This window comes from Podarcis raffonei, chromosome 15 (assembly GCF_027172205.1).
Source record: "Podarcis raffonei isolate rPodRaf1 chromosome 15, rPodRaf1.pri, whole genome shotgun sequence".
In the NCBI taxonomy this organism is placed as follows: Eukaryota; Metazoa; Chordata; class Lepidosauria; order Squamata; family Lacertidae; genus Podarcis; species Podarcis raffonei.
The window spans coordinates 1,104,297-1,125,736 of record NC_070616.1 but is presented as its reverse complement, the minus strand read 5'-3'; the positions used below and the strand labels follow the sequence as shown (position 1 = coordinate 1,125,736).

Sequence of the window (21,440 nt, the reverse complement as noted above, 5' to 3'; positions counted from 1 at the left end):
CGCTTTCCTCATGGTCAACCTGGTCCTCCTCGACGGCATGATCCTCATCTACTTCTCGCGCCTCATGCGCTCCGACTTCTGCCCGGGCGCCCGGGGCCCCGACAGCGAGAAGAAGTTCCTGACGGACTGAGCCGCCTCTTGTGGTCTCTCCCGGACTCCTCGGCGGGTGGAGAGGACGGTTTGGGCAGTGCCAAAGGGAGAGCCGTTGTCGTCGCGCTCCTCCGCTGCCCGTGTGCCTTATCCGCCGAGGACCGCGCTGTTCTCACTGTGATGTTCTTTCCAAGCCTTTTCCTGTCCTTGTTCTGGGCCCGGTGGGGTTAGGGGGCTCCCCACCCCACCCCACCGGGCCTTGCCTTACTAGACGAGGGTGACGCCTTCTGAATTCAGAGGGGAGGCAGTGCCGCGCCAAGCGGCCCGAGCCAATCTGAGCTCAGCAGGAAGCAAGAGAAGATGGGAAGATTTGGCGGTTGGGGTTGAGTCTTTGCCTTGTTCGCTGTTGGTGGTTTGGAAAACGGAAGGGGAAAGGGTAGTTTCATGCATTAAAAGCTGTTCTCGATAAAAGCCGTCCCCACCAGATGTGTTTTTTCAAGGGGGCAACAATTCCACACAGGCTCCCACACGTGTCTCGCCATCCTCCGTCCAGACAAGAAAGGGGTTGGGCCTGATGAGACGTGGGGTCCCTTCCAACTCTCCCGTTCTTTAAGTAAGCTTTGTCAGCTTCAAGGACACTTCCCAGCCTGGCAACTCCCCTTGGGGGGAGTGTTTGTGGCCTGGGGAAAGTCTCAAGGGCCTGATGGAAGGGAGCAGAGGGCCACATTGAGCCCCAGGCTTGAGGTTCCTCACCTCAAGCCTTCAGTGTTTGGGGATTCTTTCAGTTTAGTAGAAGAGTGAGTAAGAAGAGGAGGCGTATAAAACTTCCCAACAAAAAATAGAAACTTCCTTCACCCAAAGCATAAGAAACTTTCAGAATTGCTGTCACCAGGTAGGGGTTGGTTTAGCTGCTTCAGAGGAGGTCTAGACAACTCCACTGAGCAGGAGAAGGCTCTTGAATGCTTCCAGTCAGGCTGGCTAGGTGGAGCCTCCACCTTCAGGAGCAGTGTACCCCTGAATTTCAAGCTGCTCTGAAGCAAAAGCGGTAAAGTGCTACCGCAGTCAGGTGACCTGCTTGAAGGGTTCCCATTGGGCCATCTGGTTGGCCATTTGGCGAAAACAGGATGCTCATCAAGCTAAGTCTAATAATAATAATAATAATAATAATTTATTATTTATACCCCGCCCATCTGGCTGAGTTTCCCCAGCCACTCTGGGCGGCTCCCAATCAGTGTTAAAAACAGTACAGCGTTACATATTAAAAACTTCCCTGAACAGGGCTGCCTTAAGATGTCTTCTGAATGTCAGGTAATTATTTATCTCTTTGACATCTGATGGGAGGGCGTTCCACAGGGCGGGCGCCACTACCGAGAAGGCCCTCTGTCTGGTTCCCTGTAGCCTCACTTCTCGCAATGAGGGAACCGCCAGAAGGCCCTCGGCGCTGGATCTCAGTGTCCGGGCTGAACGATGGGGGTGGAGACGCTCCTTCAGGTATACAGGACCGAGGCCGTTTAGGGCTTTAAAGGTCAGTACCAACACTTTGAATCGTGCTCGGAAACGTACTGGGAGCCAATGCAGATCTCTCAGAACCGGTGTTATGTGGTCCCGGCGGCCACTCCCAGTCACCAGTCTAGCTGCCGCATTCTGGATTAATTGCAGTTTCCGGGTCACCTTCAAAGGTAGCCCCACGTAGAGCGCGTTGCAGTAGTCCAAGCGTGAGATAACTAGAGCATGCACCACTCTGGCGAGACAGTTCGCGGGCAGGTAGGGTCTTAGCCTGCGTACCAGGTGGAGCTGGTAGACAGCTGCCCTGGACACAGAGTTAACCTGCGCCTCCATGGACAGCTGTGAGTCCAAAATGACTCCCAGGCTGCGCACCTGGTCCTTCAGGGGCACAGTTACCCCATTCAAGACCAGGGAATCCCCCACACCAACCCGCTCCCTGTCCCCCCAAAACAGTACTTCTGTCTTGTCAGGATTCAACCTCAATCTGTTAGCCGCCATCCATCCTCCAACCGCCTCCAGGCACTCACACAGGACCTTCACCGCCTTCACTGGTTCTGATTTAAAGGAGAGGTAGAGCTGGGTGTCATCTGCATACTGATGAACACCCAGTCCAAACCCCCTGATGATCTCTCCCAGTGGCTTCATATAGATATTAAAAAGCATGGGGGAGAGGACAGAACCCTGAGGCACCCCACAAGTGAGAGCCCAGGGGTCTGAACACTCATCCCCCACCACCACTTTCTGGACACGGCCCAGGAGGAAGGAGCGGAACCACTGTATGACAGTGCCCCCAGCTCCCAGCCCCTCTAGACGGTCCAGAAGGATGTTATGGTCGATGGTGTCAAAGGCCGCTGAGAGATCCAGCAGAACTAGGAAACAGCTCTCACCTTTGTCCCTAGCCCGCCGGAGATCATCAACCAGCGCGACCAAGGCAGTTTCAGTCCCATGGTGAGGCCTGAATCCTGATTGGAAGGGATCCAAATGGTCTGTTTCCTCCAGGCGTGCTTGGAGTTGTTCAGCAACCACCCGCTCAATCACCTTGCCCAAGAATGGCAGATTTGAGACTGGGCGATAGTTGGCCAAATTGCCCGGGTCTAAAGATGTTTTTTTAAGAAGCGGTTTAATGACCGCCTCTTTCAGCGGGTCTGGGAAGGCTCCCTCACAGAGGGAAGCATTCACCACCCCGCAGAGCCCATCGCCCAGCCCTTCCCGGCTTGCTTTTATCAGCCAGGATGGGCAAGGATCAAGGAGACAGGTGGTCGGTTTCACTTGTCCAAGCAGCCTGTCCACATCCTCGGAGGTAACAGATTGGAATTGATCCCATGTAACAGGACCAGACAGAACTCTAGCACTCTCCCGCCCTGGCCCTGCTCCCACGGTGGAGTCTACCTCCTTCTGAATCTGAGCGATTTTATCTGCAAAAAACTTTGCAAAAGCATTGCAGGAGATCTTGGGGTCCCTACCAGGCCCCGATGGTACAGGTGGTTCCGATAGATTGCGAACCACCTGAAAAAGTCTCCTGCTGCTGTTTTCTGCAGATGCAATGGAGGCGGCGAAGAAGGCCCTCTTCGCCGTCGCCATTGCCACTTGGTAGGCTCGACGTTGAGCTCTAACCCGTGTCCGGTCTGATTCAGAATGAGTTTTCCGCCACCGGCGCTCTAGCCGTCTCAACGATTGTTTCATCACCCTCAGCTCCGGGGAAAACCACGGGGCTGTCCGGGCTCCATGCAATCGGAGAGGGCGCTTCGGAGCCAGACAGTCAATAGCCCTGGTTAACTCCGCATTCCAGCGTGCCACCAGGGAATCAGCTGAAAGGCCATCAACTTGGGATAAAGCATCCCCTACCACTCTCTGGAAGCCAATTGGATCCATTAAGTGGCGGGGGCGGACCATCCGAATCGGTCCCACCTCCCTGCAGAGGGGAAGGGTTGCGGAGAAGTCCAGTTGCACCAGGAAGTGATCTGACCATGGCACTTCTTTTGTTTCGCTTTTAGTTAGTGTCAGATCACCACCATCCATAGAGGTGAACACCAAGTCTAAGGCATGTCCACGGCTATGAGTTGGGCCAAACTTATTCAGGGACAGCCCCATGGAGGCCATGCTTTCCACGAAGTCCCGAGCGGCCCCTTGTAAGGTCGTGTCGGCATGGATGTTAAAATCCCCCAGGACAACCAAGCTAGGTGTCTCCAGGAGCATATCCGCCACGACCTGAAGCAGCTCGGGCAGGGAATCCTTGGTGCAGCGGGGAGGTCGGTACACCAGTAGGAATCCTGTACTGCCCCTATTGCCCAACTTCCAGAACATGCACTCAGAAAACTGGGTCTTCCCAATAGGACGTCTGGTGCAGACTAATGACTTCCTAAAAATCACTGCAACCCCCCCTCCCCGCCCACATGACCTGGGTTGCTGTGCGTAAGAGAAACCTGGTGGGCAAGCAGCGGCAAGGACAGGCCCATCTGCTTCATCCAACCAGGTCTCTGTCACACATGCCAGGTCAAATCCTCCATCCACAATCAGGTCGTGGATGGCAGTGGTTTTATTCATCATTGACCTGGCATTGCACAGCAACACTTTCAGGTCATGTGGGTTCCCCTTGCTGATTACTGTATCCTTCCGGTCAGGACCAGACCTGGAGGCAGGGATAGTCCTCAAACAACGACTAAACCAGCCTCCTCGGTAATGACATGGTCTGGTCTTAGCATAACTCCTCCTCCTGCCCGTGATCACTGAGATCGGGTGTCCCAATACATCCCCCCCTGTGGAACCTGCCCCACCCAATCTATTGGCTGAGGCCCACTCCCAGGCAGTCATGACCCTTCCCCTTAAAAAGCAAAATACAAACTATATAATAATTTAACAGAATAATAATAATAATAAAACAAAACAAAACAAACAAGAAACAATAGTGCTGACTAAATGCTTATCCCACCCCAAGCAAAAATAAAATAATGAAATAATATAATATTATAAAAAACAACAACCACCATTTAAGGTGCTGCAAATTAAAAGCGGTTAAAACATTTAAAACCATTTTGTCCATTGCTGCCGGTAGCTGCTCAGGCCTCTAAACTGTAGTGGTAGTGCAGGCCCCGCCCCCTAGGCCGGATGGAGTTGGCAGGAGAGGGAGCGGTCTTCCCAGCACTCACACGAGCAGCAGCAGCAGCCGTGTCCCGGAGGCCTCTCTCAGGCCTCTGATGCTGTGGCGGTGAGTGCAGGCCCCGTCCCCTCGGCCGGATGGAGTTGGCAGAAAAGGGAGCGGTCCTCCCAACACTCACGCGAGCAGCAGCAGCAGTCTTCATGTTTTTGTTTTTGTTTTTTAAACAGTTTAGGAATTTTCACATCTTTTCTGCAGTCCTGACAGTGGGACCTGAGAAGACACCTGTGTCCAGTTCTGGGCACCCCAGTTTAAGAAGGATATTGACAAACTGGGAGGTGGGCAGAGGAGGGCAAACAAGATAGTCAAGGGTCTGGAAACAGAGTCTTAAGAGGAATGGTTGAGGGAGTTGGGGATGTTTAGCCTGGATGATAGGAGTCTGAGAGGAGATAGGAGAGCCATCTTCAAATATCTCACATGGAAGAGGCAGCAAGCTTGTTTTCTCCTGCTCCGGAGGGCAGGACTCGAACCCATCTCCTTAAAAGGAGATTCCAACTCAACATCAGGAAGAACTTTCTGAGAAGAGTTGTTTGACGGTGCAACAGACAACTTGGAAAGTGGTGGGTGCTCCTTCGATTGAGGTTTTTAAGCAGTGTTTGGATGGTCATCTGGTAGGGATTCTTCAGCTCCGACTCCTGCATCGCAGGGGGTTGGACTGGATGATCTTTGGGGGACCCTTGCCAACTCTACAGTTCTAGGATTCTATCAATGGCTCCTAGCCCTGGTGGCTATTTTATCTGGAGGCAGGGATGTTTCTTAATGCCAGTTGCTGAAAACCCCAGGAGGAGAGAATCCCGCCTGCGGGTTACCCCTAATGGGCATCTCATTGGCCACTTTGTGAAGAGGATGCTGGACCAGATGGGCCCCCCTCCCCCCCCCAATTTTTTTATTCATTTTATAACACAAACAGAAAAACAGGCAATAGAAGCAAATTCTTGTCCTACCCTTATTTTTTCTAAACATTGTTAGGCGAGCTTCCCCAAGTCCCCCCTATCCGATTTTCATTTTACCTCACCTTTAGCAGTTTACATATATCATAGTTTTTAACCATATTTTTTTATCACACTTACTTTTACCATAAAAACCTTGACATTTTACCACTTACAAGTAATACTATTTTAAAATACACTATCTTCTCCTCCTCACCCTACGGCCTATATCCACTTCCAAAGCTATTCTGAGATTTAAATATTAACACATTTTTTTCCAATATTCTTTAATCTTCTTCCACCGCCTCTTCTCTCGGAGACTCCCAGTCAGTTTGGCAAGTTCCATATAGTCAGATGGGCCCCCTTTGGCCTGACCCAGCCAGCTCTTCCTAGGCTCCTTTTGGACATTAGCGGTGGCGCGAAGGAGGGAGCGAGAGCCTCTTGTCAAACAGCAATGCGTCTCCCAGCCGGCCTCTTGGGGCTGAGCAGAGCCGACAGGGCGCTGCCGTTGCCTTGCGAACGGTCCCACAGCGAGAGTCGGGATCTGCTTGGCTGGCCAGCGCCTCACCTGAGACGCCCATCCAATCCCCGGCTTGGGATCCAGGCCGGGTTGAGTGGAAAAACCAGCCGGTTGCCATGGGGAGGGCGCCTCTGTGCTGCCTCAAAAGAGGCACTGCGGGTTTTGAGGCTGGGGTGTGTGTGGCAGCAACAACAAAGGACTCTCTTGCCCTCCCACTGGCATATCCCTGAGATCTCGGCTGCTGAGCCACAATGAGCTGTGATGGGAATTGGAAAGTGTTTTCTCCAGGAGGGGGTTGTTGCATCCATGCCTGCTCTTTTCCCTGGGCATGGTGCCAACTAGCAAGGGCACAGCTCAGAGAAACACACCTGGCAGCAGCTGAGTGGTGGAGCTGCCCAGGTTTAGTCCACCCTGAAATCTCCATGGAGTGCTGGGAGGGACACCCACTGCCAGAAACCCTAGAGAGCCGCTGCCAGTCAGTGTAGGTATTAGTATTTATAATAATAATAATATCAGTGCTTTTTTCTTTCAAAAATGTTTAGGGGTACTCTCACTTTCCTTCTCATATTGAAATACTGCCCCTCAATGAGGCCAAACTTAGATTCACAAAATGTTTAGGGGTATGCGTACCCCCAGGAAAAAACCCCACTGATTATTATTAATTACATTTATATACTTTAAAGCCCTAAATGGCCTTGGTCCAGTATATCTGAAGGAGCGTCTCGACCCCCATCGTTCAGCCCGAACGATGTCAAATGTCAAGGAAATAAACAACTATCTGGCATTTAGAAGATATCTGAAGGCAGCCCTGTTTAGGGAAGCTTTTAATGTTTGATGCATTACTGTATTTTAATCTTTTGTTGGAAGCCACCCAGAGTGGCTGGGGAATCCCAGCCAGATGGGCGGGGTTTAGGGGTATAAATAATAATAATAATAATAATTTATTATTATTATTATTATTATTATTATTATTATTATTATTATTATTATATACCACCCTTTATCAAAAGATCTTGGGGCGGTACACAACATTAGAAATACATTACAAAACATCAATGATCGAACCATAATAAAAAGCATACTGACAGCCTAATAGAAAAATAATCATCAGAATAACAGCCTCCCCCTCCCCCCGTTTTACAAGCCTTAGATTATTTAATGGCCAAAAATGAATGGTTTTGCCTGGCACCTGAAGGCATGCAATGATGGCGCCAGGCAATCCTCTCTGGGGAGAGCATCCCACAGTTTTGGAAGCCACCACTAAAAAGGCCCGTTCTTGTGTTGCCACTTCTCCAGGAGCAGGACCTCGGATGACAAGTGCAGGTCGGACAATACGGAGCTGGATAGACCAATGGGTCTGGTTTGGAATAAGGCAACTTCCTATGTTCCCATTTAAGTCACTTCCTTATTCCAGACCATGAGGACTAGAATATTGATTTTTTAAGTGAAGAGCTGCCGCATAGTGGCAGAACATCAGCCTTGCATGCAGAAGAACCCAGGTCCGAACCCCGGGGGAATCTCCAGGTAGGGCTGGGAGAGAACCCCCCCCCCCAATATGAAACATTGGAGAACTGCTGCCAGTCCATGCAGACAATGTTGAGCTAGGTGCAACTTAGTATGCCTTTGAATTATTATTATTTTTTAAAGACTCCTTCCTCATTTCTCAACCCTGAGTAACTGACAACAACAATTGCTGGCATTGCATAATTATTTTTGCTTCTTATGCATTTGCCTGAAACAAGAAGAGTTAACTTCTGAAACTCTCTGCCGCAAGATGCGCCGATGGCCATGAAAACGGGCAGCCTTAAAAGAGGATTAGACGATACAACATTGGTGAAGGCCTTGTTGTGCCTCCAGTGTCCAGCACAGTCTATTCTGAATAGCAGTTTCTGGGGATCACAAGTGAGAAGGGGTTTATGTTTCCATCCAAGTATTTTTTAAATTAAATGAATAGAGAAGGGGAGAGAGCCCAGTTAAATACAAAGCAAGTTTGCGGCGTCTGCCGTGGAAAGAATATAACCTTCCAGATGTTTGTGGATTGCAACTTTATCTGCCCCAGCCAGCCCTGGCAATGAGATCAGAGAGAGCAGGAGTTATAGAAGCTAGGAGGATAAGGCCAGAGGGTGCATTAATGGATTTGGCCAGATAAAAAGAGGTGGAATGCTGCTATCACACCAGTTGTATCTTAGCACAAGAAGTTACTGGTTGTCTGCACTAAAGTAGGGCAAGTTATTCCCATCTGGGTCCCAGCAGGAGCTCAGAAACAACAACCAAGCGAGGTAGATTGTTGTGAGACCCAAGGAGCAGCATAATCATAAGGACTAGGAACTTGCAGGAAGAGAACGAAATGTTAAAAAGCTTGGCTGATTCAAATTACAAGGAGATTTTGACTTGAACATTAGGAATAACTTTCTGACGGTAAGAGCTGTTTGATGGTGGGACTCTCACAGAAGGTGGTGGTTTCTTCTTCCTTGGAGGTTTTTAAGCAGAGGGTGCATGGTTGGGGATCTGTAGCCGCGATCCCTGTATTGGACTGGATGACCTTTGGAGGATCCTTCCAACTCACTCTACAATTCTGGAATGGCTTGTTTTGGAAGGATCTCTGCCCAGCCCAGGCAACCCATATTTGTGTTGAATTTGGACAGATTTCTGGCTCCAAGGATGGGGAGGACTATATGGGAAGAAAACGTAGATTAATCAGGGAACTTTGCAAGCCCAACTTGTGCAAAAGGGACACTGGCAGGCGGTCTCATCCCCCCCAATCCTTTTCCCACCAAGACTGGCCAAAAAAATCTGGCCCTGGTGCTCTCTGCATGCCTGAACTGCTAAATGGGATGTTGAGTTTTCTTTCCTGAACGTCAAGGAGGTTTTGCCATTGGAAAAGGCTGCCATGCAGACGCAGCTTCAGGAGTTTGTTCTGGGTTCATGGACTCATGTGACCACGGAAAGCGCACACAGCCTTCATTGAATTGCTTCTGGTTGCTGTCAAGGGCGACTTAAATGGTCCGAGGGAAGGAAGCAAATCCCCTGCTGGAATTGTAAAACCGCTGATTTGGAAACTGACCGTATTGGAGCGTCAGGAAAAGCAGCAATTGGCTGTGATGGCTTTTTATAGCATTCATGTACAGTGCAAGCAAAGGGCAGGGAGAGGTTTTTCTTGTTTTCTGAACCTAAGCGCTTGCTGGATCAAGCCAGTGGCTCATCTAGTCCGGCAAGCATCCTGTTTTCACAGTGGCCAACCAGCCAGGGCTGTGTACTGGTGAAAAGTGACCAGGGTTCAAATAGCTGCTCAGCTATGGAAGCCCCTTGAGTGACCTTGGGCCACTCAGTCTCTCCTACCTCACAGGGTGTTGCAAAGAGCCCCTTGCATGAAAGGGGGAATGTAAGTGCAATGAACAGAATGGAATGGAGAAATCCACAGGATTCGAACACAAGGCGACTCTCCCCCATCCGAGGTCTCCAGCACCTGGTATTCGAAAGCCTTGCTGCCTCTGACTATGGAGGCAGAGCAGTCTCATCCAGGAATTTGTCCAATCCTCTATTAAAGCCATCCAGGTTGGTGGCCATCATCCCTGCCTCCTGTAGCAGGGAGTTCCACTGTTCAACTCTGTGCAGCGCAGTGTGAACGACTTTTTTCCCTTTTCTTTCTGCCGTAAACTCTCCTCCCACAATACCAGAACATTGAGTCATCTCACAAAAACAAAAGATTCAGACCAGAGAGAACGGAATGGCAGGGCGTGGTGAACCTGTGGAACTGGCTGCCACAAGGCGCCGCTGCAACTCGCTCGCCTTGATGGTTTTGAAAGATTAAGACAAATTAACAGAGAAGAAATCTGCTGGTCACGACGGCTGGATGCTCTCTCTCCAGCATCAGAGGCAACCTGCCTCTGAACAGCAAACCCTACAGAACAGCAGGTATTTACTGTTCTTTGTGGAAATTGAACCTCCAAAACAGCTGCTCAGGCATGTGGCCACTTCAGCTGAGAGGGTCCTTGTCTCAGTCCACTTGGTGACGCCTTGTTCCCATCCTGGGACTCTTGAGGGCCCCAGAAACCCAGGAGGTGGCAGCGTTCCAGCTGCAAGCTTTTGCCAGAGAGTGATGGCTTTCCTTCTCTCTGCAGCGCGCTAAGAGTGTGCTCACAACCTGCATCTGATAATAATAAATAATAATATTTTTATTATTTATACCCCACCCACCTGGGTTTCCCCAACCATTCTGGGCAGCTTCCAGCTCGGTTCCCCCACAGTTAAGCGGCTCTGTTCCCCAGCGCTTAGTTCAGCTGTGGAGCTCCCTGCCACTGGAAGCAGTGACGGCCAACTTGGATGGCTTTAAAAGAGGATTGGACAAATTCGTGGAAGAGGAGAGGGCTCTGGAGGGCTGCTAGCCATGATTTCTCTGCGCGGCCTCCACAGTTGGAGGCAGCAATGCTTCTGAATACCAGCTGCTGGAAACCACAGTGGGGGAAGAGAGGGTTCTTGTGTTCAGGCCCTGCTTGCGAGTTCCGCTTGGGAGCATCTGGGTGTCCCAACAGGATGCTGGGGCCCTTTTCATGAAGCTGTAGCTGCTGCGAGGATCTACAGCCAATCCACCTCCTTGCACACAAGCTCCTTGAAATGAAGTGATTTGGCGCACGCCCCATCCAGGGCCACCACTCCAACAGCTCCAACTTCCCCCCACTCCAAACTCTCTCCCCAACCCCACGTCTCAGATCCAAACAGGCACTGCCCTCTCTGCTAAAGCACCCAGCATCCAGCCCCACTTGCAACATGCCTTCCACTTATGGAGAAATTCTTGGCAGCCAAACCCATTGCCAAATGGAAGGCAAAGGTTCTCTTGTCAGTTAATCAAAAGAAGTTTAAGAGCACCCGAGTGCTCTTCAGGCTGAGAGCGCTCCGTGGCACCATCGCTCCAGGGAGTCCTTCACGAGGCACATTGTTAAACTCTGGAACTCACTTCCCCAGGGAGTGGGACCAACCCAGTGTCTTTAAAAGAAAAGGCAGATTCACAGAGAATGCCATGAACTGCCACTAATAATTTATTATTTATAGCCCACCCATCTGGCTGGGCTTCCCCAGCCACTCTGGATGGTTTCCAAAAAAATATTAAAATACCGTAATACATCAAACTCTGGGTGGTTTCCAACAAAATATTAGAATGCCGTAATACATCAAACATTAAAAACTTCCCTAAACAGGGCTGCCTTCAGATGTCTTCTAAATGCCAGATAGTTGTTTATTTCCTTGACATCTGATGGAAGGGCGTTCCACAGGGCGGGTGCCACTACCGAGAAGGCCCTCTGCCTGGTTCCCTGTAACTTGGCTTCTTGCAGCGAGGGAACCGCCAGAAGGCCCTCGGAGCTGGACCTCAGTGTTCAGGCAGAATGATGGGGGTGGAAACGCTCCTTCAGATATACAGTGGTACCTCGGGTTAAGTACTTAATTCGTTCTGGAGGTCTGTTCTTAACCTGAAACTGTTCTTAACCTGAAGCACCACTTTAGCTAATGGGGAAACGTACTGGGAGCCAATGTAGGTCTTTCAAGACCGGTGGGCTGTGCCCTGCCTCCCCAGTTGGAGTCAGCAAAGCTTTTTGATACCAGTGGCTGGCAACTGCAGGAGGGAAAGAGAGCTCTTAGGCTCAGACCAGGCTTTGGAGGTTTCCTTTGGGAGCCTCTGATTGGCCCTTGTGAGGGTGTGGGGATAGATAGGTTATTGGCCTGATCCAGCGGGCTCTCAGGTTCAGAAAAACCTCTTCCTGTCCTCTGCTTGCACCGTGCAGAAGTTTAATAAGATCCATCGCATCCTCGCTTATCTGAATCAGATTTCCTGCGGCTGGATTGCTAACAAAGCAATTCGGATTTCCAATCAGGCCAGGCGCAAAGGCAGCTGGGAAGGGAGTCTTGCATTTCGCCCCAAGAGCCCCCAAGGCAGCTGTTGACAAAAGCAGCGTCTTCTCAACTCTCCCACGGGTACAATGCATTTGGCACAATGGGAGAAACCGTAGCTTTGAGACGGAGCCCCACATTGCAGCAGGCAGAGGGTGCCAGGTTCAACCCTCAATAGCATCTCAAGTTAAAAAGGCTCTGGTGACGGGAGAGTAGGGAAAGGTTCAGAAAAGGGTGGCTGAAACAGACGGAGGGAAGGCTGCAGTGTTTGGGTTTTCTCTAGTTTAGAGAAACAGTGAGGAAGAGGAGACATGATAAGGAATTTAGCATAGCATGGAGAAAGTGCTTTTCCTCATAAAACTGGAACTCGTGAACAGCCAATGAAGTTGGAAGATTCAAGATAGAGAAAAGAAAGTCTTCCTTTCTTTCTCAGAACAGCTAAACTGTGGAACTCCCTTCTGCAGGAGGCAGTGGTGGCTTTAAGAGAGGATTAATATTATCATTATCATACACATTCAAGGAGAAGGCAGCTATTTATGGCTAGTAGCCATGATGGCTATGGTCTGTCCCCACAACCAGATGCAGTAATGCTCCTGAATTGTGCTTGGTGGACCAATGAGCCTCTGGTCTGATCTAGCAGGGTCCTTCTTAAGTTCTTATGACTTTTGACCTGTAAAATTCAGGGGGAGCAAGAATTGCACTCCAGCAGCATCCAGAGGGTAAAAGCTGTTCTCCCACCCTGAAAGGTACCCATGGAAGAGTTCTGACATGGTATACCAAAAGGCTATATGGTATTTTCTAACTGTTTCTGGCAATATTATATAATATTGGATGACCCAGAAACTGCAGTTAGTGCAGAATGCTGCCCCACTGATGCCGATAGAACATCTGTGCTCCAAGAACATCTGCACTGGTTGCCAGTTTGCTACCAGGTCAGGTTCAAGGCATTACGGCTAGAATCTAAAACCCTTCACTTGGGACCAGGTCACCTGCAAGATCGCATCACTCCCAGAGCTCAAGCGCTCTGATCTTTCCAATACCAGCTCTGCAGTTGTAAGGAAGTGGCGCTTTAGTGTGGTGGCACCTACCCTCTGGAACTCCCTGCCTCTTGATAACAGGCAGGTGCCTTTCCTGAACTCTCTGCCATGTCTGCCTAAAACGTTTTTGCTTAGGGAACCCTAGCCACACAGAGGTAGATGCTGGCATGCATTTTAATCTCTTTTACTTAATCATTTTAAAAAAAATTAATTGATCATTTTTATCTGTAACTGTCATCTGCTTAGAGGCTTTACTACAATCAAGCGGCATATACATTTTGCTAAATAACATATAGCTAGACGGACCCTTTCTCTATTCCTTTCCCATTTTCTTGCGTGCGTGTCTGCATGGCTTATTTTATCAAAATGCACGTATCTGGTTGCAGAAGAGTGTGGGTGGGCCATATGGCCCCAGAGGAACTGCAATGAGCCCATGCAGTCCTTGGGCTAGAAAAAGGGCTAACCGCCTCAAGGCTCTAGTCTTTTGCCAAACAGATTTTGGCACTAGCTTAACTGCCACTGAAGCACTGGATTGGGGGGCAGACAATGTTGTTTATGCTTGAAAACCTGTGTGGACCCACAACCCTCCTGTTTTCCAAAGGAAAGTCTCTTTAGTTCTTCACCCTTATAAAAAGAAAACACTAAACGGCTGCGGTTTCAACCTGCTTCCGTCTCTCGCAACATCTGCCTCCCCGTGGTCAGAAAATGGAAGTGCCCAATTTTGAACAGATTTAGAAATGGCTTTAAGTTGAAAACGGCAGCTTCCGTCTTGGATTTCTGCAGACAGGCAGCCATCATTCTGCTCCCAAAGAATGAGAAGACACATAAGCATTGTTTCAGATGCCTGCAGACCCACACTCCAAGCGCTTGCCTGGTGACAAAGCTGACCCCTTCTCTCCCCCCCCCCCCAACTTTGGCATTTGTTTGAAAGCATGTCTGGAGTTACTTATGGAGCCCAAGATGCAATTTATTGCAAAATCCTTTTACAGATACAGGTGGGATTAGACTCAGGAGTCTATAGGAAACATTTTGTACAAAATGCATTTCAGAGGTGGGAGGTCTTTTCGTACAATGCTGGCAACGGGCCACTTAGATGATACCAATCTGGAAACACAAAAGAAAAAGCAAAGAATTGCATTAGCCGTCTGATCTCCCCCAGCTTTTCTGCCCCTTGGGGATTCACACCCACTCACTGTGCTGCTCCCACCTGGGGGGGGGGGGGGAAACCTGACATCTTCTAGCAAAGGAGCTTCACAGCGGCCTATACAACTCAGCCTCATAGTGCAAAAACTGTGTCCAAGAATTTGAGTTCTGGGGCTATTTCCTAGAAACTCAGTTAAGTATTCTCAGCGATAACAGAAAATCTAGCAGTAATGACCAGAATAACAGAACTGTAAAGGTGGAAGGGACCTACAAGGCTCATCTAGTCCAACCCCCCCCCATGCAGGAACCACAGCTAAAGAATCTCTGACTGTTTTAAACCCCTCAATGAAGGAGAGTTCATCACCTTCTGAGGAAGTCTGTTCCAACTCTCAGAAAGTTCTTCCTAATGTTTACTAAGGTTAGGCTGGCCTCAACCAGAGCCAGGGCCTTTTTGGCCGTGGCCCCGATATCTTTCCGCAGGGCCTGCAAGACAGAGCTGTTCCACCAGGCCTTTGGCCAAGGCACAGTCTGACCCCCTCCTCTGGTAATTCCTCACAGAACTCTAGCCCAGTGGTTGCCATTAATTTGATTTTGAATTGATTTTAAAATGAATTGATTTTAGAATGCTGTGTTACTTTTATTGTTGTTAGCAGCTCTGAGCCCGGCTTCGGCTGGGGAGGGCGGGATAGAAATAAAATTTTATTATTATTATTACTCAAAATTTCCTCTCTTTCAATTTGAACCCATTGGTTTGCACTGTCCATGTTGACAGCCCTTTCGATATGTAAAGATGGCCATTCTGCCTCCTCTTCTCCTGGCTGGTAATTCCAGGACTCTCAAGCGAGGAGAGCGCTCTTGCACTCATGTTCTGCTTGTGGGCTTCCTTCTGGGGAATTTGGCTGGCCTCTGCAGGGACTGGATGCTGCTCTAGCCAGGCCCTCTTTGGCCTGATCCAGCAGCCAGGCCCTGCCTGCCCTTACTCCAAGGCCCCATTATGGGGAAAGGGTCTATCAGCCTCTCCCTCCTTACCTTGTTGGCAACATCTAGCGCGTCATAGTCTGGAGCAAGGCGGACATAGGCTTTCTTCTCACCGTCAGGCCTGGAAGGAGACAGGTGGTGTTAGCTCTCAAAAGCAGTGGTTGGTGCTGCACCATTCCTACTCTCCAGCCCTGGTGCACATTTGTTCCCTAGGATAAGTGCAGTGTGTGATATTCTTGCTTCAGCTTATTTTACTACCTTGAGCAATTAGAACTTTTTTTATATTAAAAAAATCAAAATCCATGCTCTTCCTCTTAACAGCACCTGTTCCTCATTTAAATTTTAGGTGTGTGCTTTGAGTTACTTTACACTGGCAAAAACAATCCTTTCCCTGTTGCAAGATGCTAAGATGTTCAAAGAAAACCTTATCTTCCAGTCCAAAACCTTACACTGGGTGCTTGGTACCACCCACTCTGGAATATAGTTATCAGGAGAAAATTGTGCATAATCTGAGATGTCGATAAGGACTAGAACGTTCGGACACTTTTTATATGATTTGGCATTCCTTTTATGACATGTGCAATGGAACCATCATTTTCAAGACAACCTCGTCACAAGCCTGGCAAATCTTGGACAATGCTTGACAATCAGATAACATTTTGTACTTGGAATGTTGTTGTTTTAACCCACATGCCACTGTACTCATTCTATGTGCCTGTTTTACAGCTTTGTTTTCCATCTTTTTAATTTTAATCTGTTATTATTATTTAATCTATGTATTATTGTACATTTTAAAATGAACTAAAGCTTTACAGATGGCAATTACCCTCCCCTGAGAATTCTTACACCTCTGTCGATCCCTGGAAGGGCATTTTTTGTGCATCAGTGGTTCCTTTGAAAGCATCACTTTCTTCAGACGATAATGTTTCCATCATTTGCACAAGAGAACCTGCCTCTCCCTGCTTGCACGTGCTCTCTCTCTCTCTCTCACACAGTCTCTGCTCACCTGATAAGCGTGTTGACCTTTGCCACGTCAATGTCGTAGAGCTTTTTGACAGCCTGCTTGATTTGGTGCTTGTTTGCTTTCACGTCCACGATGAACACCAGCGTGTTGTTGTCTTCAATCTTCTTCATGGCCGATTCAGTGGTCAGGGGGAACTTGATGATGGCATAGTGGTCCAACCTGGGAAGGAGGGCAGCAAAAGGGGGCTTTATCAGTTACTCACAGAAGTGGTGAGGGTGAAAGGTCCTCAAATACAGATCCAGGTGCATCAGTCACTATTAAGCTGTAATCACAACCAATCAGGCTTTGGTCGCTAAATCATCATCCTCTGCACCTTTGATCCTTGGCCAAAGGGAAAGGCCATGGGCTCAGCAATGGAACCCCTGCTCTGCTTGCAAAAGGGGGTCTCCGGTTCAACTCCCAGCATCTCCAGTGGGGCTGGGGAATATCCTCCCTGCCTGAAACCCTAGAGGGCCTCTGCCAGTCTGTGTGCTTAAGATAGATGGGCCAAGAGCCCGACTTGGCAGAAGACTTGGGAAGCGCCGGAGGTCCCAGATTCAATCCCCAGGGGAATCTCCAGGTAGGGCTGGGAAAGTCCCTCCTGCCAGTGCCTCTGCCAGTCAGAGTAGACAATGCTGAGCTAGAGGGGTCAGAGGTCTGACTCTGGATAAAACAGCTTTCAACATGCCTGCGTAGCATTCATAAAGAACTGAGATGAGAACATAAAAAGAGCTCTGCTGGAGCAGGCCAACAGCCCATTTGTCCCGCATCCTGTTCTCACTGTGAACACCTGGATGCCTGTGGGGAAACACTCAAGCTCCCTCAACAATTTGGGGGAGGAGGAGAACAGGAGCAGCAATCATCATTCATGTATCATCCTTAAGTAACCATAAAAATAGACTACATCTAGTTTTATCCTCCAAATGTTTTACTAAAGACATTGCACTCAATTATTTCGATGATATTTTCTATGTGTAAATGTTTTACTTTTCTTCAGAAATATTTTTTTTAAAATAAACAAAACTGTCAAAATAGACTGGAGCTGAGAGGGATAGTGCAGAAACTGATCAGCAATTTTTAAAGGAAGACACTGTGGAACTCTTTGCGGGAAGATACTATATGCTATTAAAAATCCATTTTTAATACATGAGTAGACAAGTCATGGGTATTTTGCCTGGCTACCAGAGCTTGGTGGGCCGCGCTGAGCATCTCTTGGGCCGACTTACTTGTTCCTCCTTGGCGCACTCTTCCTGGGATACTTGGGCTGCCTCCGTAACCGCAGTGTTTTCGGCCTTCTGAAGGTAGGGGACGTCCGGATCTTCTTCTTCTTGTGACTGTGGACACCTTTCAGGACTGCCTTTTTAGCTTTCAGGGCTTTGGATTTTGCCTCAGTCTTGGCCGGGACAGCTGCAAGGAGAAGACAGAGCTGCGGATGAGCAGGGAGGTGGGGGGAAATTCCTCTGCACATCCCATACAGCTTCAACAGGATTGTCGGCACATGGCCTTTAAAGCCTATGCAATTTACTCCACATCAATTCAAGTAACAGAAACGTGTGCTTTTAGTGACCCACAGGGGGAAGGAAATATTTGCATAAACTAACGGGCTCTGAACTAGCAGTGAATGGTCAAGAGAGGTCTTGTGGTTATGATACCACAATGAAAATGTTGACCCAGCATTGAAAGGCTGTGGAAAAGGCAAATTCCACATTAGGGATCATCAGGGACTGAAACTAAAACTGTCCTTATACAAATCTATGGTGCAAACTCTATTGGAATATTGTTTATTGTTATAAATTGCTGCTTGAATGGCACTTGAAAGATGAGGAGGTTAAGTCGGTTATGATTCATTGGGCCAAAGATTTTGGGTATAACATACAGTTGAATGATTGGATAAAATTATGGAAGGAAGGCTTAAAATTTACTGCATGTAATGCATTAAAAGAAAATGTGATGAAGATGATGTATAGATGGTATATTACACCAGTGAAGTTAGCAAAAATGTATGAAGTCAGTAATAAATGTTGGAAATGTAACGAAAAAGAGGGAACATTTTATCACATATGGTGGGAATGTAAAAAGGTGAAATGCTTCTGGGAGATGATATATAATGAGTAGAAAAAAATGTTGAAATATACATTCATAAAGAAACCAGAAGCATTTCTGTTGGGTATTGTTGGAAACGATATAAATAGAAAGGAATGTAAGCTTCTTCTATATGCAGTAATAGCAGCAAGAATACTATTGGCCCAAAAATGGAAGCAAGAAGAATTACCAACGATGGAAGAATGGAGGATGAAATTAATGGACTATGCGGAACTGGACAAACTAACGGGAAGGATCTGAAACCGGTGGGACCAGAAGTTTACCGAGGACTGGAGTAAATTTACGGATTATTTGAAAAGTATTTGTGATGACCGGACGACGTTTGTAGGTTTGCAAAGTTCTGTGAGGAATAATATTAGAAATCTTGCAAAAATGGAGGAGACGTGGTATGTTAAGAATGTAAAGGCAATATTAAGTTAGGAAATGCGTAAGAAGTGATTAAGACGGAGGATTATCAGAGGTGCTGATGGAAGTCCAATAAGAATGTATTTGTGATAAATTGTGTGGTATGTTTTATAATTTTGTATGTTAAAAACTAATAAAAATATTTATAAAAAAAGGAATATTGTTTATTGTTGTGGTTGCCCACCCTCATTTAGAAAGAAGGTGGGTTATTCCAGTGTTAGAGGATTCAGGACAGGCAAGAGCATTTCTTCACCCAGAGCACAGTTAAATTATGGAACTGGTTTTCACAGGAAGCAATGATGGGTACCAACCTAGATGGCTTTAAAAGAGATTTGGTCAAATTCAGAGGGCTCTGAGTGGCTATTAGCCAGGACAGCTATGTGCAACCTCTTCTGAATACCGGTCACAGGAGAACACAAGTAGACAGTGCTGTAGTGATCATGGTCTGCTTGCTATTTGGTTGGCCACTGTGACAACAGGATGCTGGGCTGGCTATATGAATGTTTAGTCTGATTCAACAGGTCTCTTTTTATGAGAACGGGAAGGGTAGATTTATAGTGTTTGCCTCAACACCATCTTAGTCCACTGGTAAGTCAGGATCTATTGGGTCACACCCTGATTTAGGAGTGGGCTGCAACAGCAACACTAAAGGTAAAGGTACCCCTGCCCGTACGGGCCAGTCTTGCCAGACTCTAGGGTTGTGCGCTCATCTCACTCTATAGGCCAGGAGCCAGCGCTGTCCGCAGACACTTCCGGGTCACGTGGCCAGCGTGACAAGCTGCATCTGGCGAGCCAGCGCAGCACACGGAAACACCGTTTACCTTCCCACCAGTAAGCGGTCCCTATTTATCTACTTGCACCCGGGGGTGCTTTCGAACTGCTAGGTTGGCAGGCGCTGGGACCGAGCAACGGGAGTGCACCCTGCCACGGGGATTCGAACCACCGACCTGACGATCAGCAAGTCCTAGGCGCTGAGGTTTTACCCACAGCGCCACCCGCGTCCCAACACTACAGCTGTACAAAAAATATTTCATGAAGTTAAAAAGTGGGTCCCTGGGTATCTCTTTGAGTAAAGGGGGGGGGGGCAGCATTTCTGAAAAGGCCAGATTCTACTGATCTAGAACATGCAGAATAACATGTAAAGAAATCTGCTCAGGGTTAATAAAGATTTGGGGGGTGGGGGAGAAAGCTACCTGTTGCTATAAAAACATATTTTGAAAAAGAAGGAAGCCTACAAGCTTTCTAAAAGCCAGAAATGAAAGCCACTCAACAGTAGGTCAACTCTTACTTCACTTGTTAGATGGGTCTGGCTGCCAGGTAGGTATAAAACACAAACACATGTCACCCTACAGCCTCAGCCAGGGCTGGATGTCCCTCAATGCCCCTTCCAATTTGGACTGTCCTGAATCTTTCAACATTCAGCTTCATTGGGTTTCAATATTACAAGAGAAGGAGGGAAATCTTCGTATCCCTGCGATTCCAAGCAATCGTTATTCAGAGGCACTTGCTGCCTCTGACCGTGTGCCTAGTAGGCCCAGGTAGCCCCCTCCACCCCGATGAATCTGTCAAAATTTCTTTTAACGCCATCCAAGCTGGTGGCCAATACTATCTCCTCTTCTTTATAATTTTTTCAAAATATAACAGTATTTTTACTGTTGCTACGACAATTGCTTTGGACCTGTTTTATATTTATTTTATGGTTTTCTTTTGTAGACTATAAATTTTTTTTAAAAAAAAAGAGGGGGAAAAGAAAGAGAAAAAAGAAAACATTTCAATGTATTCATTAAATAATTTCTTTTTAGGTCGACTTCCATTCCATGCTTCCATGGTTTCCTCAAATCATCTATTTCTGCTGCATATTCTAATTTTTCTAATCATTCTCACATCCAAATGTGGTGGCCAATACCATGTCAGTCTTCCCAAACCACTTCATCCAAACCACCTTGGGGGGGGGCAGTGCTAAGAGAAGGGTGAACGAACCAGCAGCCTCCCCCCCCCAGGAAACAAGCCCTTTTGAACCCCCCCAATTCACCACCTCCTCCCTACCCATAATTTAGCCCCCTCCCCTATTTGAGGGCTGCCTTGCAGCCAAACCACTTCCAACTTGGGGGGGGGGGAGAGAAACCAGCAGCAGACCCCCCGACAAACCCTTCCCAGCAGCCCCCCCCCCCCAGAAGAGAAAGTTAAATAACAGAGCTAGAACAATTATAGGGGGGTGAAATAATAATATAATAATAAATTTTATTTATACCCCGCCCTCGCCAGCCAACTCCCTCCCCGCACTGCAGCCCCCCCCCAGGTCCACGGCTGCCCCAGAGAGGGCGCCCCCCTGAGCCCCCACCACGAGGCTCACCCTCCTTCTTCACTTTCGGCGCCATCTTGGAAAGGAAGGCGAAAAAGAGGGAACCACGTGAGCCCCGCGCCAGCTTATAGCGCCAGCTCTCGCGAGGCTACGGCGCCCAAACGCCGCGAGAAGTCCGGCGGAGAACGGCGAGCTGCCGGGCGGAAGAGATTTCCGGGGCGGGCCTCCCGCACCCCAGCCAGGCTGCAGGGAGCATGCGCGCCACCAGGCCTCGCGGGGCTGCGGAGCGCCGCGGTGCGCGACGGGAGTTGTGGTTTAGCTCGCCTCCCCGCGGCCACGTTTGGAGTGGCAGTCAAGGGCGGAGCCTTTGAAATCAAGGGGCGCAGA

General features: G+C 48.4%; 1 protein-coding gene and 2 non-coding genes across 3 annotated transcripts; all 3 read right to left on the bottom strand.

Annotated features, from left to right (window-relative positions):
- Positions 1–14,065: 14,065 nt before the first annotated feature.
- Positions 14,066–21,229, bottom strand: RPL23A (ribosomal protein L23a). Its single transcript, XM_053367730.1, has 5 exons — positions 21,105–21,229; positions 17,470–17,650; positions 16,247–16,423; positions 15,292–15,361; positions 14,066–14,223 (listed from the first exon to the last, which is right to left on the bottom strand). Exons 1-5 carry the CDS (start codon positions 21,127–21,129, stop codon positions 14,209–14,211), a joined length of 468 nt encoding a protein of 155 aa, XP_053223705.1. The 5' UTR covers positions 21,130–21,229; the 3' UTR covers positions 14,066–14,208.
- LOC128403267 (small nucleolar RNA SNORD42) lies at positions 16,118–16,181 on the bottom strand. The gene has a single exon (XR_008327913.1). It is a non-coding gene; the product is annotated as a small nucleolar RNA SNORD42 (small nucleolar RNA).
- On the bottom strand, positions 16,506–16,578 carry LOC128403268 (small nucleolar RNA Z17). Its single transcript, XR_008327914.1, has one exon. It is a non-coding gene; the product is annotated as a small nucleolar RNA Z17 (small nucleolar RNA).
- Positions 21,230–21,440: the final 211 nt, after the last annotated feature.

What these genes read in the sequence shown, in the direction of transcription:
- RPL23A (XM_053367730.1), bottom strand. Translation starts at nt 21,129, where the DNA reads ATGGCGCCGAAAGTGAAGAAGGAGG. An exon ending in GCCGAAAGTGAAGAAGGAGG is followed by an intron (nt 17,651 to 21,104) that starts GTGAGCCTCGTG and finishes TTCTCCTTGCAG; the next exon opens with CTGTCCCGGCCAAGACTGAG. An exon ending in AAGGTCAACACGCTTATCAG is followed by an intron (nt 15,362 to 16,246) that starts GTGAGCAGAGAC and finishes GTCTCCTTCCAG; the next exon opens with GCCTGACGGTGAGAAGAAAG.